This window comes from Bubalus kerabau, chromosome 6 (assembly GCF_029407905.1).
Source record: "Bubalus kerabau isolate K-KA32 ecotype Philippines breed swamp buffalo chromosome 6, PCC_UOA_SB_1v2, whole genome shotgun sequence".
In the NCBI taxonomy this organism is placed as follows: domain Eukaryota; kingdom Metazoa; phylum Chordata; class Mammalia; order Artiodactyla; family Bovidae; genus Bubalus; species Bubalus kerabau.
In genome coordinates, this window is record NC_073629.1 from 92,623,252 (window position 1) to 92,639,520 (window position 16,269).

General features: G+C 39.8%; 1 protein-coding gene across 7 annotated transcripts in view; it reads right to left on the bottom strand.

The window, feature by feature from the left end:
* Positions 1-2,057: 2,057 nt before the first annotated feature.
* TCEANC2 (transcription elongation factor A N-terminal and central domain containing 2) overlaps positions 2,058-16,269 on the bottom strand; it is a 45,882-nt gene continuing 31,670 nt past the window's right edge. For all 7 annotated transcript variants that reach the window (XM_055585809.1, XM_055585803.1, XM_055585805.1 and 4 more), the window contains exons 4-5: positions 10,474-10,667; positions 2,058-3,094 (exon numbers count right to left, since the gene is read on the bottom strand). In XM_055585809.1, coding sequence (XP_055441784.1) covers positions 2,906-3,094; positions 10,474-10,667 — 383 coding nt within the window. In that variant the 3' untranslated portion in view covers positions 2,058-2,905. The remainder of the gene's footprint in view (positions 3,095-10,473; positions 10,668-16,269) is intronic.

Here is a 16,269-nt window from a genome sequence, read left to right on the forward strand (position 1 = left end):
TTTACTTTCCAACTATCACCACCAAAGCCTTTCAGCCATAGAGCGATTTGTCTTCAACTTACTCTGGGCTCCTAAGTTAGCAGAACCCTTTGGCTGTTTATAAATGAAGCTTGCTACTTCCGGTCTCTCTCCCTGCTCCAGCTTTTCTTCTACACAGCCACTTATCCAAAATACTAACCAGTTCCTGCATGGCATCAGTCCAAATACCTTTACTTGATGCTCAAAAGACCCTTCACACTTGATCCTGGAAATCTAGGGGTTGACACTTGGGAGACAGGGATGGGCTGAAGATACAAACTGGAATTGCCATCAGCATGTAAAAGATGCTTGAAACCATAAGCGTGGATGAAATCAACCAGGGAAGCTATATATAGGCAAATCACCTGAGTTTTGAGGCTTAGATCTGCTATTCACTATCCATGTGACCTTAAGTAAGTTATGAAACTACTGTGAGCCTTACTTTTCTCATCTTTAATTGGGTATTTTAAAAAATGTCCAGCACAGTGCTGAGCAATTATTATTCAATCTCCCAGAGTTACTAGCAGTGGGAAACTGAACAAGATACTTCTGCATGGTAAGCCTCAGGGTCTCATCTGTAGCTCCTGCTAGGTATCCACAGGCACCATGGAATGGGTGCTCTGTGGCTGCCAAATAAAAGAAGAAATGTAAAAAACTGAAACAAAACTTAGTAATAAAATAGATGAGATGAATCAACAGGCTTTTTTAAACTGTATAAAGATCAATGTAAATGCTAATAAATTATCTTAGGAAAAGGATCTAGCACTTAGAAGGTAGACAATGTTAGGCCCTTTCTTTCTGTCCTTGCTTTAAAAAACAAACAAACAAAAAAGTTTCTAAAATAAACAAATCTCTGATAAGCTTAATCCACTATAACAGCAAAAATATAAACACAAGTACATATAAAATCATACAAATACATTCAACATCATTACATTGGCATATTTCGTTTTGCTACAGACTTTTTTCTTCCCCATCTCCTATTTCCTTTCATGCCATCTTCTGGCTCCCCTCTCCTCCCTAAGGCAGCCAGTGGAAATAGTCTGATACATACCCTTTCATACACTGCTCATATAATCCTGTACAGAGACATATATTCATATATAGGATTCTTTTGCTTCCTTTTTATAAAACTGAATTGTTATTAAAGACATTTCTCTGTAAATTCTCGCCCCCATGCCCCTGCCCCCGCACTTAATAATACATCTTGGTCAATCCTTCAGGTCAATGGATGCAGAAGTCATACTTTCTTTTCAATGACTGACTGCTCACTGTCAGTCTTCCTCCTCCCACAATAAAGCTGCACACAATGTCCTTCAAGGATTATATGTTTCTTTAGGAAACTTCTCTGCTGGGTCAGTGTACACACGTGTCTTAAATATGAGTAAATATTGGCAGATTATTTTCCAAGAGGGATGTGGTCATTCATATTCCCACCATCAGTGTAAAAAGGGACCATTTCTCCACATCCTCAACAGAAGTTGGCATTTTAATTTTAAATGTTTTCCAGTTTTACTGGTGAAAATGGCATTGTATTGTTGCTTTATTCTTCATTTTCTTGAATATTTTTGAGGTTCCGCATAGTTTATTGTTTACTGGTCATCTGTGATAAAGATCTTCGATGTACACAACTTACTATCAAGAATATCAGAAAAAAACTGTGTATGAGAGAGAAAATGAGAGCAAGATGGTGTCCTTGCTTTTTTAATCTATCTCTTCCTTTTCTGAATTTTAAATCTCTTTTTTTGGCCCAAGCCCCAAGGCTAGCAGGACCTTATAGTTCCCTGACCAGGGAATATGGAACCCCTGCAATGGAAGCAGAGAGTCCTAACCACTGGACCACCAGGGAATTCCCCAAACTTCTTCCTTTCTACTGGCTCCTTCTTTTCAGATTACAAACATGCTCCAGTCTCCACTAACCTAAAAAGTCTTTTTGGGGTCTCATTCTATCTCCCTAAATTCCTGCCTAATCATTCTTTATTTTCACCAACTATACTCTTTTCTCACCTCAAAACACTTTTCAATGAAAAATCCATACCTTTGGTTTTAGGGGAAAAAAGCCACAGTTTATTATTTTTTTAAAAAAAGCAAGTATCAGTTCCATAATTGTTTAAGCAAGCCTATATACAGGTATTTTGTTTTAAAAAACATATGTATATAATTTTTCTCTTACAGTAATTCATTTCAAGAGCAATTCCATTAGGTATCTTCTACAGAGCCCTAAACCGAGGCAGCGAGCATATTCAAATAAACTCCAAGGAGTGGGCATGCTTCAGGCCAGCTCCTCATTAGAAACCCCAGCATGGGGGCTCTGGAGACCAGCGCGTGGAAGGTCTTCCAGGGAGAGCTGAAACGTTCAGATAAGTCAGTTCTGCAAAGAAGGGGTAGCTGGCGGGCTCCAGCAGGCTCACCCCTGGGGCAGCGCAAAGAGAACAGACGGGGGAGTTCTGAGAGGCACTGGCGCTATCTAAACTCGGGGGGATGGAACCGAGTGAGCAGCAGCGGTAATTGAGTTTCAGTTACCTGCAGGGTGGTGAAATAAAGCAGTAACTTCATCCGCCTGACACGGGGGAAGTTTAGAGGTGTCCTTGGCACACGCACAGTGAAATCCGTCACCCTTTCACTGCGTTGGGTGATGGCAACCGTGCTGCGCTTCCTAGTGGCAGCGAGCACTCGTCCTGTTGGGCAGCCCCAGCGCACTCCAGCTAATGCGGCATTTCCTGCAGGCCTGCCTCCAGGGCTCTGCATCCTCTGTCTGAAGGAATGGCACCATGGGGAATTTAGCACAGCCAGCACCAACCATCGCCCAAACTCAAAAGAGTCTTTGAATGGCAGAGAGAGGCCCACTTTCCTTTCTGCCCAGCCCAGTGCTGGAACCACCCTCAGGTCACTTTTTGTGGGTCTGTACAAACGTGCCGACTGGCAGCAGGCCGCTCTTCACCTGCTCCCGGATTTCAGCTCGGTGCTTTAATGTGAAGACCAGGGCTCTCACCGTCCGCCGGTATGGCCCACTAATGAGGCGGGAGCAGAGATGAAACGTTTCCCGTTCAATATTTTCAACCAGTAGGTGATCCATCTAAAAAAACAGAAAAATTATCAAATTAGGGCCTTGCATTGCATAAAGATTAAAAGCAAGAGAGGCTGGAGCACTTTGCTCAGAGGCCTCCATTAATCAACTGAAATTCAAGGACATCTACTTCCTGTCACAAGAGAAACAGGAAGAGCAAATTAATTCCACCCTGGCAATTAAGGAACAAGGCCATGTGCTTTGTGACAGGGACCTCATTCACAACCCCTGCCGGGTGGTAATATTTGCCATTATAACAGGAAACTGGCTTGAACCAAGCAATGGGTTCTGGGCTCTGGGCCCTGTACTTTACCAACCAGGAAACGAAGACCAAGGATAATAAATCAGTGTAAGAGTTTATACTTTTTGTTTGTTTGTTTGAAAGTGCTTTTTAACCCCTTATAGCATTTTTAAACACTGGGTCTGGATCCTAAATGTGTGTTAAGCAGTTTATAAATCACTTTTCACATTTAACATTTAACAACTCCTATTATCTCATTTTACAGATGAGGAAACAGGTTCAAAGGTAAAGAAATGCTCCAGATTTTACAACTATTAAGAGAAGTTGGGACTCTGACTCGAACACTCATGTTTCTTCTCTTTTACCATACTCACTGCCCCCATAGCCTCCTGAGGGACCATGTGAGTTTGGAGAGACCCCAACAGGGTCAGCTAAGCAGAAAAGGGTCGAGAGGACAGGATCTGTGGCTATGCTGGGGTGTGCAGCTCAGGTCCAAGCCCTCCTGAAGTCACAGGCCTGATCAAAGAAGGACAAGTCTGGGACTTTTTCCACATGCTCCAGATCTAGGCCAGACTGGGCTGCTGGTCAGGGACCCCCTCACTCCTTCCTTTCCAGGCTCATCGCTCACTCTTTGCCTCCCTGGTCCTGACTCCAGCCTAGCCTGAGTATGCTCAGTTGCTTTCACATACCTCTACACCTCTGCACAGGTACTTGCTCTCTCAGCAAGACACAATGTCCCAGGAAACGCATTCCTATTTGTATGTGTAGCTAAAATACAAAAAGCAAAAAAGCTAATCCTAGTTTAAAGGACTACAAGTTCTTCTCAGGGCTGCCATAATGTCCTGAGCTCCCCGTAGTCATTTTCACAACAGAATGGTGTTGTCTTCCCTGAGAATGAATTCCTTGAAAACAGGAAACAAATTTCTCTCTCATTAGCTTTTTTTTCCTTCACTCTTTCCCTCCTACCCAACCATATATTCAGATACTTACTCAGCACTTACTATGTGCTTGGGCTGAGAAAAGAGCCGTGAACAATGTCAGTACAGTTCTTGACTTCACAGAGAGCACGGGCCAGCTGGAGACAGACAGGAGCAGGCCCTGGCAGTGTAGCGAGTGCTGGGACAGGGAACAGAAGCAAGTTCTAGGGCACTGAGATACAGCAAAGGGACCCGGCCCAGGAAAGAGTGAGCGCTTGACGTGAGACCTGGATAAAGAGTAGGATCAGGCCAGGTGACGTGGCCATTTGCTTGGTGATAAATTCAGTGAGCTGTACATATATGTACTGTACTTATACTTTAAAAAGGACAAGTTAAGGAAAAAATGCACTAAAATTAAAAAAGGATTACCTGACATTTGATAAAAAGTGTCCTAACAAAAAAGAGAGACCAACAGACCAAAATGAATGAAGAATCCCGGAAGAAATGAGACCCAAGCAGGGGAGCAGAATAGGACTGAGAGACAGAGAGAGAGAAGATGAATATCCAGGCCCAGATGTCTGCTTAGATGTAACAGACGAAAGACGTTCAGGGAGGTCTGTGGTCCTGATGACTGGCTGATCATCTCCAAGGATGGTGCTGGAGTGAGTTGGCTTGGCGCCACAGCTCTCTAAAACCCAGATTCCTCGAGTGTTCATGGCCTCCTGGGTGGGCAATGAACTAGCCCCCAGCCTGAGGCAGCCCCCGAACCAGACTACTTCACAAGGTGGTAAGGGTGGCTGGCTGTCTGCCCAGCATTTATCCAGCAACATTTGCAAGAGAGGCTCCTCACTCCAATGTGGGGTTCCTCATCCCAGTGTGAGGATGGTTACTGACTGTTTAGAGATTCACTTAATACAACAGGCAAGAAAAAAGTCTGTTTTTTTCCTTCGTTTTGAGGGGAGTGGTTGTTCGGGGAAGAAGGGTATGTGTTCCTTTGCAAAAATAAATCATGGCCATTCCATTAAATTATAGTGTGTGTATATGTATATGTATGTATGTATATATATATATATAAAAAGAACCTGAGAGTACCTTGAAATTCACAGAACTGAATACTTAATCATACTTCATTCAACAAATAGCTATTGAGTTACTACTGAGTGTGGTCTGATTTAGATATTTGAGACACCCAAGCAGAAGAGACCTGAGACCCTACCCTTAAGTCACACCCTAGAAAGGAGAGGTACGTACACAGAAAACCATGGGGCAGGAGGACCGGTGCTATCCCAGCGATGTGATGGGAAGGAGAAGCAAGCAGCTAACAATTCTCATGGATGCCTCTTGTTAAATGAAGCCCAGTCAGAATGAAGACATGAAGAAAAACATTTGTAATATTAAAATGTAAACCATAAAGGAAAGTGATTCATCATGTATCCTTGTGTATAATGTGTTCACTGCACAAAGTGAAAAATGCCTCTTATAACACCTTTGGACATTCCAAACCTACCCAAGCTAAGAGTCTTTCCCAGTGGGTCCTAACCTGGTAATTTAGGTAAGCCCCTTTGGGTGAAGCATTGAAGCTGAAGCTCCAATACTTAGGTCACCTGATGCAAACAGCTGACTCACTGGAAAAGACCCTGATGCTGGGAAAGACTGAAGGCAAGGAGAAGGGGACAACAGAGGATGAGATGGTTGGATGGCATCACTGACCTGATGGACATGAATTTGAGCAAACTCAGGGAGACAGTGAAGGACAGAGAAGCCTGGCGTGCTGTAGTTCATGGGACTGCAAAGAGTCAAACACGACTTAGCGACTGAACAACAGTAACAACTTCAGGTGAAAGGACCAGAGTCTTACTAAGACCTTGAGAAAAAGGGATTTTGCCATGGGACACACGTATGAATGGGAATAAGAATGCTGTAAGGAACCTAGGGAGATTTATTTATGGACCAAATCCTTTCTCTGTGTCTCTCATGATCTGCCTGATCTCTTTTTCACGTATTTTTGCTCCTTTTCATTTACCTTACTATCAGTTCTAACTGCCTTATTTTCTCCTCCTGCTGTACATCTCTCTATCCATAGCTTCTGCTTCCTTGAAACGCCTCCAAGATTCCTTCTGTTTCAAAACTTCCGTTGTTGTTTCTTGGTATTTCCTAGGTCAGTTTCCTAGAGACAGAAAATCTGATTTGCCTTCCTTATATATTTGTACCTATGGGTTGAATGTGTGTTATTGAGTTGTCCAATCATGGACAAACTGGGAGAAGATATAAAACACATCCACCCCGAACTGTCTTATGTCAAGGATTTTGGACTCAGAAGAAATGGGGCCATAATCAATTAGTGATGTCTGCCATGACTGTAAGCTTTTTAACAGCAAGGGAAGAAACTCTTCTTAGTGTGTTTATCTGAAGTGCAGAACTTCCCACACTGTATTATAACTTCTATTTGCCTATTTCCCTCAGAAGATTGTGAGTGCCTCCAGGGCTGATACCATGCTAGATCCATTTCTAAATTCCCCATGCCTAGCATAGGTACTGGCACATATTAAGTGCTCAGTAAATATTTGTTAAATGAATTTCCTCTTTCCCCATGTATACCTCCCTCCTTTTCTGCTCTTTCAGTAAAATCCTATATATAGCAGATGAAATATGTTTCTATTTTATATGTATTTTCTAGTGAGCAAATTCCAACCATTCTAAGGCTAGTTCAACTGCTGTCTTTTCCATGGACTTTTCCCAGATTTCCCCATCAGATTTCACTGTTCTGTCTTTTGTGTGTTTACACCTCTTTCTAGTACCACTATTTCAGACAGATTTCATCTTGTCTCGTATTATTTGCAGGCTCTTAGTCAGGAGACAGTAAACTTTCTTAGGATAAGGACTGCAGCTAATCTACGTTCACATTCTCTGCTGGCACCAGTAGTAGCAGAACTAAACACTTGGGGAATTGAATATCCACTAAAGGAAACTTTGTATGAGTTTTCCAATAGCATGATTGAACTTGTACATATATACCCACTCTCCTTTTTGACCATTTGAATACATTTATTAAAGAGCTGGTCAAAACCAGAGGTGCAGTCTGAGGCCATTAAGCAAAGAAAAAACTAACAGTCCCATATGGGGATGTACGCCTGACCTGGGTCTCATTAGCACCATCTGACAACCAACTGGGCCAACCAGCCAGTGCTTCATAACTCTTAACGATAACAGGCTCACTTTGAGAATCAGATTTATTTTTTTTAATGGCATAATAGGAAAATGATCACAGGCCGTGAGGTAGGAAGGGGAGTGGATAATGAGGAAGGGGAAGTAAGAGAATGACACCACAGGGGACCTTCATATGAGGAAAGATCTAAAATGCAGGGAAGAACAAAGAAGATCTAGAAGGGAGAAAGTAAAGGGGAATGGAGCGTGGGTCTCAACAATGGAGTTTTTATTCATCTATTCCATTATTCCAAGAACAAGGAAACAATCCACAAATCTGGAAAGCAAGATCTGTAGAGTAATAGAGAGATGCACGTTGGGGCTGTGTGTATATATTCTTCATCTGTGGCTTTCACTACTTAGACCAAAACAAATATCATGGAAACATTACTTTCTATAAAAACGTAATAAGTAGATTTGAAAAAAAAAACACATGCTAAAATCAAATTGCAAAAGCTTTTAAGTCACTGGGCCAATAACTTACCCAATGGTTTACTACTGCCTAATAAAATACATTTATGGAGATCTGATGTCTGATATGAATGCACTCAACATTATCTATTGTCAAAGACCAGATACTGGATTAGATGGTTCATTGATTTACCCTAACATGAAAATGTTTCAGATGATGATGGGTGTTAAGAGTTAACTTTAAAAAGTGTTTGTATTTATCTTTTCTGATGTATCAAACTATATATAAAAATACTATAAAGTGCTGTTTATGCAAGGAAAAGAGATTGACTTTTTTTGGCCAAGGAAGACAGTAAGATGCACGCTTCTAGTTTTTAAAATTTACTCTTTGGGAGCAAAACCATTCAACTATGCTTAATCTGATATTTTTTCTAATTATATTGGAAAGCACTAACAAATGTATCACTTTTTTAACTTTGCTTTGTAACACTTGAGTGCTTACCACTTGATGTGCCATTTAAAGGATAATTAATGGATAAACTAAAAGGATAATTATTATGGAGTTTAATATAGCAGGCAAACTGCTCATTAATTCTTATAAGCATAGCTTCGTTATTATCATTTACTTAAAAAGATACCATAGGGAACTGGTATTTACCACCACATTAACTATATATTATATATCCACACTCTATGTTTCTGCAATAATTTTGGTTTATTTGAAAAATAAACTTCTCTTAAAATATCAAATATCAAGTCTTGTTGGCTAATCAATGACTCTGGAAAATTAGACTTACGATCTTCGTATTTTTTTCTCTCTTCCAAGGGCTTAATGTTCATATTAATGCTTCTTTAGGAAAAGTTAAACAAACTTACAGTATATTAATTCACTGAACCATCAAATAGACAGTAAAAGTTAAAAACACAAAAAGTAGAGATAGATAAAAATAATAGAAAACTATATACAAGATGATACTGATACTGATCAAGATTAAATATAACATAAAAATAAACAATTGTCAATTTTGTGCAATGTCATTTAAATAATCAGTAAAAATACTTTACGGAACAGCTGGCACATAACATAACAGACTCTTAATAAACCTGGGATAATCATAACTTGACCACAATTCTTTGAAAAAGCTATAATAATTTACCAACAGGAAATGCACCAAAATGTTAACAAGATTATGTCTGGATAGTAGGTTCAATGGTGTCTTTATTTTTCTTTTCTATATTTTTCCATTTTCTATCACGTTTGTATTAAAAACTCAAAATTTTATTTTTAAATAAAGTAAATAATATACACAAATCCATTTGCCTTTCTTTTGTGGATGCATAATTGAGACAGAAAGGTTAAAATATTTTTTTAGAGAATATAGTGACAGATCTAGTCTAGTATTTAAATCGAACTTCTGAATGGCTTCTTTTTTGTTAATATTATTAAATCATTCTTTAAGGATACTTTATTAGGGGTACCCTGAGAGGAGGAAAAAATATCAATGTTATATGTCCGATTTTCCCAGAATACTAATTGAATGTAAGATTCATTTGATGATGATGATTAATATTATTGCTAATGAACAAAAATTTCTCTTCCAGCATTTGTACCTCAAACCACTAACACCATCTAACTGCTGGTCCCAAAGATGATAGAGATTATGTCTAGTCAACTGATTATAAGCATTAGAACTAAAGGTAGAATGCTGACAAAAAATGTAGTAGAGTCTTTTCAAAAAACAGTTATTTATTGTGCCATTGATATTCCAGAAGAGTCCATCTCAGAACTTTTGCTTCAGTGGGAAAGAATTTTACTTATTTATTTATTTTTATTGAGGTATAGTTGATTTATAGTGTTGTGCCAGTTTCTGGAATACAGCAAAGTGATTCAATTATATATATGTATATGTGCGTGTGTGTGTGTGTGTATATATATATTCTTTTCCATTACTGTTTATTATAGGATATTGAATTCAGTTCTCTGTGGTATACAGTAGGTCCTTGTTGTTTATCTATTTTGTACACAGTGGTTTGTATCTGCTAATCCCAAACTCCTAATTTATCCGTCTCCTAATTTCTTTCCCCTTTGGTAATCGTAAGTCTGTTTTCTATTTCTGTGGGTGTTTCTGTTTTATAAATAAGTTCATTTGTGTCATATTTTAGGTTCCATATATAAATGGTATCATATGGTATTTGTTACGGAAAGGATTTCAAAAATCAGAAAGAACCAACATTCATGAAGTGACTTCTAACCAACAGGCACTATACTATTCTTTTGTACATATAGTTCATTTAATCTTTCCAAAAATTTTAGGTAGTAGGAATTATAATCTTCATTTTACAGATTAAAAAATAAAGTCTTTGAAATGTTAAGAGACTTGCCTAAGGTGTCACAACCAGTACATACTTAAGCCAGTGTTTTAATCCATGTCTTGCTAGTTCCAATGCCTGCACTCCTTACATAATACTGTCTCCCAGAATGTTTACAAATCCAGAATCTTTAAAAAATAAAATTAGAATAGTTATGGTCCTAAAGAGAATGAAAGTTCATTGTGAAAATGTGAAGGTCATTTAACCAAGAATACCTAATAATCACATTCCAACCAAGACATTACCTCTAATTCCAAGGCTTCTGAGAGTAATTTCTGGGCATTTTTCCTAAATGTCTCAGTTTTGGCATCACTTCGGACTTCTATGGAAGGTCTATTGACATGTTTTTCTATGAAAGTTCTCCACTCAGTGTAAACTTCTCTGGCAAGACAAGCCACTTCTGAATCTGAGTGTTGACGCATCTTGTTCACAGTATGACCTGGAACAAGAGAACAGAAACCAAAGGAAACATTGTTCTGTCTTCTGAGAAGTATAGGACTGGAAGGACTGATGTGTGGCACTTAGCAAGTCATTCACATACCTAAGGATGTAGAGGCTCTTGTGCAAATGAAGACCTCTTTCTCAAAGGCTGAGCTAATGAGATAATCACTAGGGAAGAACCACTGGGTCAGCTAATGCAATGAGTCATAAAACAGAAGCATGATCAATAGATACTTAAAACAGAACAGCGAAGGTACCAACTCCTTAATCCAAAACTTGCAATGAAAGAAAATGAATTAAGCATTTATCTTGTCTTTTTAGTACATGTTATATTTTAGGACAACCAAACAGTCCCAGTTATTGATAAAATGTTCTTTATTCAGCTAATGAATATGGTAAAATTGACAGTATTTAAAAAATTTTTTGTGGCCCACAACGAAATAATTTATTCAGGTGACAATCAATAGTGGGTGAACTCAGTCAATGAAAAATTGATGGGGAAATTTACAGTGGAAGGATGGGCTGTCATCACCTCCATTGATCAACCTCAGCGTCCCTGAGTGGGATTATCAGACGGAGGCAGCACTTCACAGACCTACCTACAAAGTAGTCTTGCACTCTCTTTCTGAGGAAAAAATGAACCACAACCCAACTAACTCATCATTCAAAGCTAACCTCCAGTTAATACAAAATACGCGAGCCAGAGGAGTAAGTTAAATTCTAGCACAAGAGACAAATCCAGAATGTGAGGCATTCTGCAGGACAACAGACCTGGTTTCTTCAACTGTCAATGACATTTTTTTATAAAAGGGAGTAAGGTTATGGATTGATAAAGATTAAAAGAGTTTTTGAGTTCAAACTATCAAATGTGATGTGCAATCCAAATCCTGAATGGAATAAGCCAATCAAAATACACTTGGAGATAAACAAGGAATATGCATATACACTGGTTATTAAATTATGCCAAGGAACTACTGTTGATTTTGTTAAGTATGATAATAGCATTGTGGCTATGTAAGAAAACATATTTTTTTAGAGATGCATACTGAATGAAGTATGAACTAAAATGACCAAAGGTCTGAGATTTTGCTTTAGAATACTTCAGTAACAGTACAAAAACACAGGAAAGGGAAAGATAAAGTGAATAGGACCAAATTTTAATAGTAGGTGTTCTTTGGAAGGAATGATGCTAAAGCTGAAACTCCAGTACTTTGGCCACCTCATGCGAAGAGTTGACTCATTGGAAAAGACTCTGATGCTGGGAGGGCTTGGGGGCAGGAGGAGAAGGGGACGACAGAGGATGAGATGGCTGGGTGGCATCACCGACTCGATGGACGTGAGTTTGAGTGAACTCCAGGAGTTGGTGATGGACAGGGAGGCCTGGCGTGCTGCGATTCATGGGGTCGCAAAGAGTCGGACACGACTGAGCGACTGAACTGAACTGAATGAATCAAATATAGGTGAAAGGCCTATGTGGGTCTGTATTATTGTCTTTATTTTTGTGACTGAGATTTTCATAATAAAAATGGAAAAAAAGGGAAAAGGTCGAAAAATACCATAGCAAAAATATTTAGATAGAAGTAAACACATAGAAAAGCCAAAAAAATCAAGTAAATACTTAGAATTAAAAAGTCTAAGAATAACAAGGTAAGTGTATTTTTTAAAAAAACCAATAGCTTTTTTATGTTAGCCATAAACAGAATATCAGTTCAGTTCAGTTCAGTCGCTCAGTCGTGTCCAACTCTTTGCGACCCCATGAATCGCAGCACGCCAGGCCTCCCTGTCCATCACCAACTCCCGGAGTTCACTCAGACTCACGTCCATTGAGTCAGTGATGCCACCCAGCCATCTCATCCTCTGTTGTCCCCTTCTCCTCCTGCCCCCAATCCCTCCCAGCATCAGAGTCTTTTCCAGTGAGTCAACTCTTCGCATGAGGTGGCCAAAATACTGGAGTTTCAACTTTAGCATCATTCCTTCCAAAGAAATCCCAGGGCTGATCTCCTTCAGAATGGACTGGTTGGATCTCCTTGCAGTCCAAGGGACTCTCAAGAGTCTTATCCAACACCACAGTTCAAAAGCTCCAATTCTTTGGCGCTCAGCCTTCTTCACAGTCCAACTCTCACATCCATACATGACCACAGGAAAAACCATAGCCTAGACTAGACTAGCCAAAGACTAGACGGACCTTTGTTGGCAAAATAATGTCTCTGCTTTTGAATATGCTGCCTAGGTTGGTCATAACTTTCCTTCCAAGGAGTAAGCGTCTTTTAATTTCATGGCTGCAGTCACCATCTGCAGTATAGGGGGGAAATCACGCTTAAACTAGTGAAAACCATAAACCACTTAGCAGCATATTAACAAGAGGGCGCTGCATGTGCCCGCACTTGCTGTTTGTGTATGTGCCTGTCTCCTTCGTAGCTCTGGAACCACTCCTAAACGCCACCTCCATCACCACGGCCCTTACCTCAGGGCATGTTGCCTCCAGATGACTCCAGCAGCCTGCTGGCCTGTCAGCTGAAGTTTGGAACCCTGAATGCCATCTTCCACACTGCAGCCAGAGTGACCTTTATTTAACTTTATTATTTTCTCTTTCAGGGATATTTTTTCTAAAACAATCTGACCATTACACTCCCCCATTTAAATCTTTCAATCCCATACCCAAACTCTTCTCTCTTGTCACACAAGGACCTTCACAATCCGCCACCCTCCCGTCTCCCTCCCAGTTTTGTTTCTAGCTATCAGCCCCTGTCATGTGATATTCTAGCTACTGCAGTTCCTAAGACACTTCAATAATTTTCTCACCTCTTTTGAACATATACTCCAAAGAGCATTTTGTCTGCCTAGAGTATGCTTTCTTCTTTCTTCATCTGGTTAACTTCTATTCTGCCTCTAGGTCAGGAGTCCTCTCATCCTTGAAGTCTTAATAACCCCCAATCTTGGTTGGTAACTCTCCTCTGTGATTCCTTAGCATCTTGTGCTTCTGTTCATCACAATAACTTTTATAATTAGTTGTAATTATCTGATCAGTTATCTCTCTTGCCACCAAAGTGAGCTCCTTGAGGGCATGAGCTGTGACACATTCATCCTTGTATCTCCAGTAGAAAACACAGCGGCAGGAAGTGGGGGTCAGGAGAATGGGTGTATGGTAAATGTTGAGGAATGAGAAACCCGTATGAAGAAATACATATGCCTTTACTAAAATATACAACAGAAAACCTGAATGAAAGAGCAACATATATCATATTATATGATGGGGAGACTAGTACAGAGATGTCAATATAAAAATTAATTTGTAGTTTTAATGTAACTATGATAAAAAATCTCAGTAGGCTGCTTTTATTAGAATACATCCAAATAGCTTTACACTCATTTTATTAATTTTTTATTTTATATCTGAGTGGTAGGCCTCTTGAGAAAACTGTATGCAGGTCAGGAAGCAACAGTTAGAACTGGACATGGAACAACAGACTGGTTCCAAATAGGAAAAGGAGTTCGTCAAGGCTGTATATTGTCACCCTGCTTATTTAATTTATATACAGAGTACATCATGAGAAATGCTGGGCTGGAGGAAGCACAAGCTGGAATCAAGATTTCTGGGAGAAATATCAATAACCTCAGATATGCAGATGACACCACCCTTACGGCAGAAAGTGAAGAGGAACTAAAAAGCCTCTTGATGAAAGTGAAAGAGAAGAGTGAAAAAGTTGGCTTAAAGCTCAACATTCAGAAAACTAAGATCATGGCATCTGGTCCCATCACTTCATGGGAAATAGATGGGAAAACAGTGGAAACAGTGGCTGACTTTATTTTTTTGGGCTCAAAATCACTGCAGATGGTGACTGCAGCCATGAAATTAAAAGACGCTTACTCCTTGGAAGGAAAGTTATGACCAACCTAGGCAGCATATTGAAAAGCAGAGACATTACTTTGCCAACAAAGGTCTGTATAGTCAAAGCTAAAGTTTTTCTAGTAGTCATGTATGGATGTGAGAGTTGGACTATAAAGAAAGCTAAACGCAGAAGAATTGATGCTTTTGAACTGTGGTGTTGGAGAAGACTCTTGCGAGTCCCTTGGACTGCAAGGAGATCCAACCAGTCCATCCTAAAGGAGATCAGTCTTGGGTGTTCATTGGAAAGACCGATGTTGAAGCTGAAACTCCAATACTTTGGCCACCTGATGTGAAGAGCTGACATTTAAAAAGACCCTGATGCTGGGAAAGATTGAGGGCAGGAGGAGAAGTAGACGACAGAGGATGAGATGGTTGGATGGCATCACCGACTCAGTGGACATGGGTTTGGGCAGACTCTGGCAGTTGGTGATGGACAGGGAGGCCTAGCGTGCTGTGGTTCATGGGGTCGCAAAGAGTTGGACACGACTGAGCGACTGAACTGAACTGATAGCTGATTAACAATGCTGTATAATAGTTTCAGAATTTTAGACTTACTTTAGAAAAACAAGTAAGAGCATAAAATACTATTTTGAAAAAGAGGAATTCTGAGGTATAATAAGACTTATAAGATACTAGAACATATTATAAAGCCACTAAAATTATATGGACTGGCACCAAAAAATAGATGGATAGATCTACGAATTAAAGAAACGAAGCTCGGGAACAAATCCTATTGTACACAAAATTTAATATACAATAAAAGAGGCATCAATGAACAGAAGAAAATGGAGAATTCAAATTTGAGAAGATGGTCAAAACATTTAGAAAATTTCTCAGATCACGTGAACTGCATAGTTCAACACTCGCTTGATTTATTTACTTCCCACATGTCGACTGAAGGCCTACTCTTCTATGAGGAACTACACTAGTCGTGTGGGGCTGAATGAGAAACCGTCCCTGCTTTAAAGGTTCTGTGAGTAGCATCCTGGAGGTGAGAACAAAATGTAACTTTTAAAGGAAGACAAGAGTCTTTAACTTTTCTCTACCCAATTATCTGTCACTCTCTACCCAATTATCTGTCAAGAATTTTTACCTAGTCTTTCTACTGCCCAGGGAAAGAAGTACATCAACACTCAATACACAGAGGAAGGGGAAGGGGAGGAATGCGGAGCCCTCGTTAGAAATGGCTCAAGGTGCTTCCTAACTGGCGATGCTTAGTGAAGTGCTTCTGAAACACATGGCATTTAAAAGTTGAAGTCAGTACTCAACACTTTTCTTTTCTGGGTAGAGTTCTCCATATCCTTGAGATTATTCATTCAGAAAACAATTTTTTGTGCTGTTGGTCACTGTTGTGGATGCTAAAAATACCAAGATAAATGAGACACTGCAGGACCTCAAAGACCTAAATTCAGAGCATTTTATAATTTTATTTATTTTTGGCTGTGCTGGGTCTTCATTGCTGTGTGGGCTTTTCTCTGGTTGCGGCAAGCAGGGGCTACTCTCGAGCTATGGTGCACAGACTTCAGTAATCGCAGGAAGTGGGCTCAGTAGTTGCGGCTCCCAGGCTCTAGAGCACAGCCTCAATAGTTGTGGCACATGGGCTCAGTTGTTCCACATTATGTGGAATCTTCCCAAATTGGGGATTGAACAGGGGGAATGATCCTGCATTGGCAGGCAGATTCTTTATTACTGAGCTTTCAGGGAAGCCCCA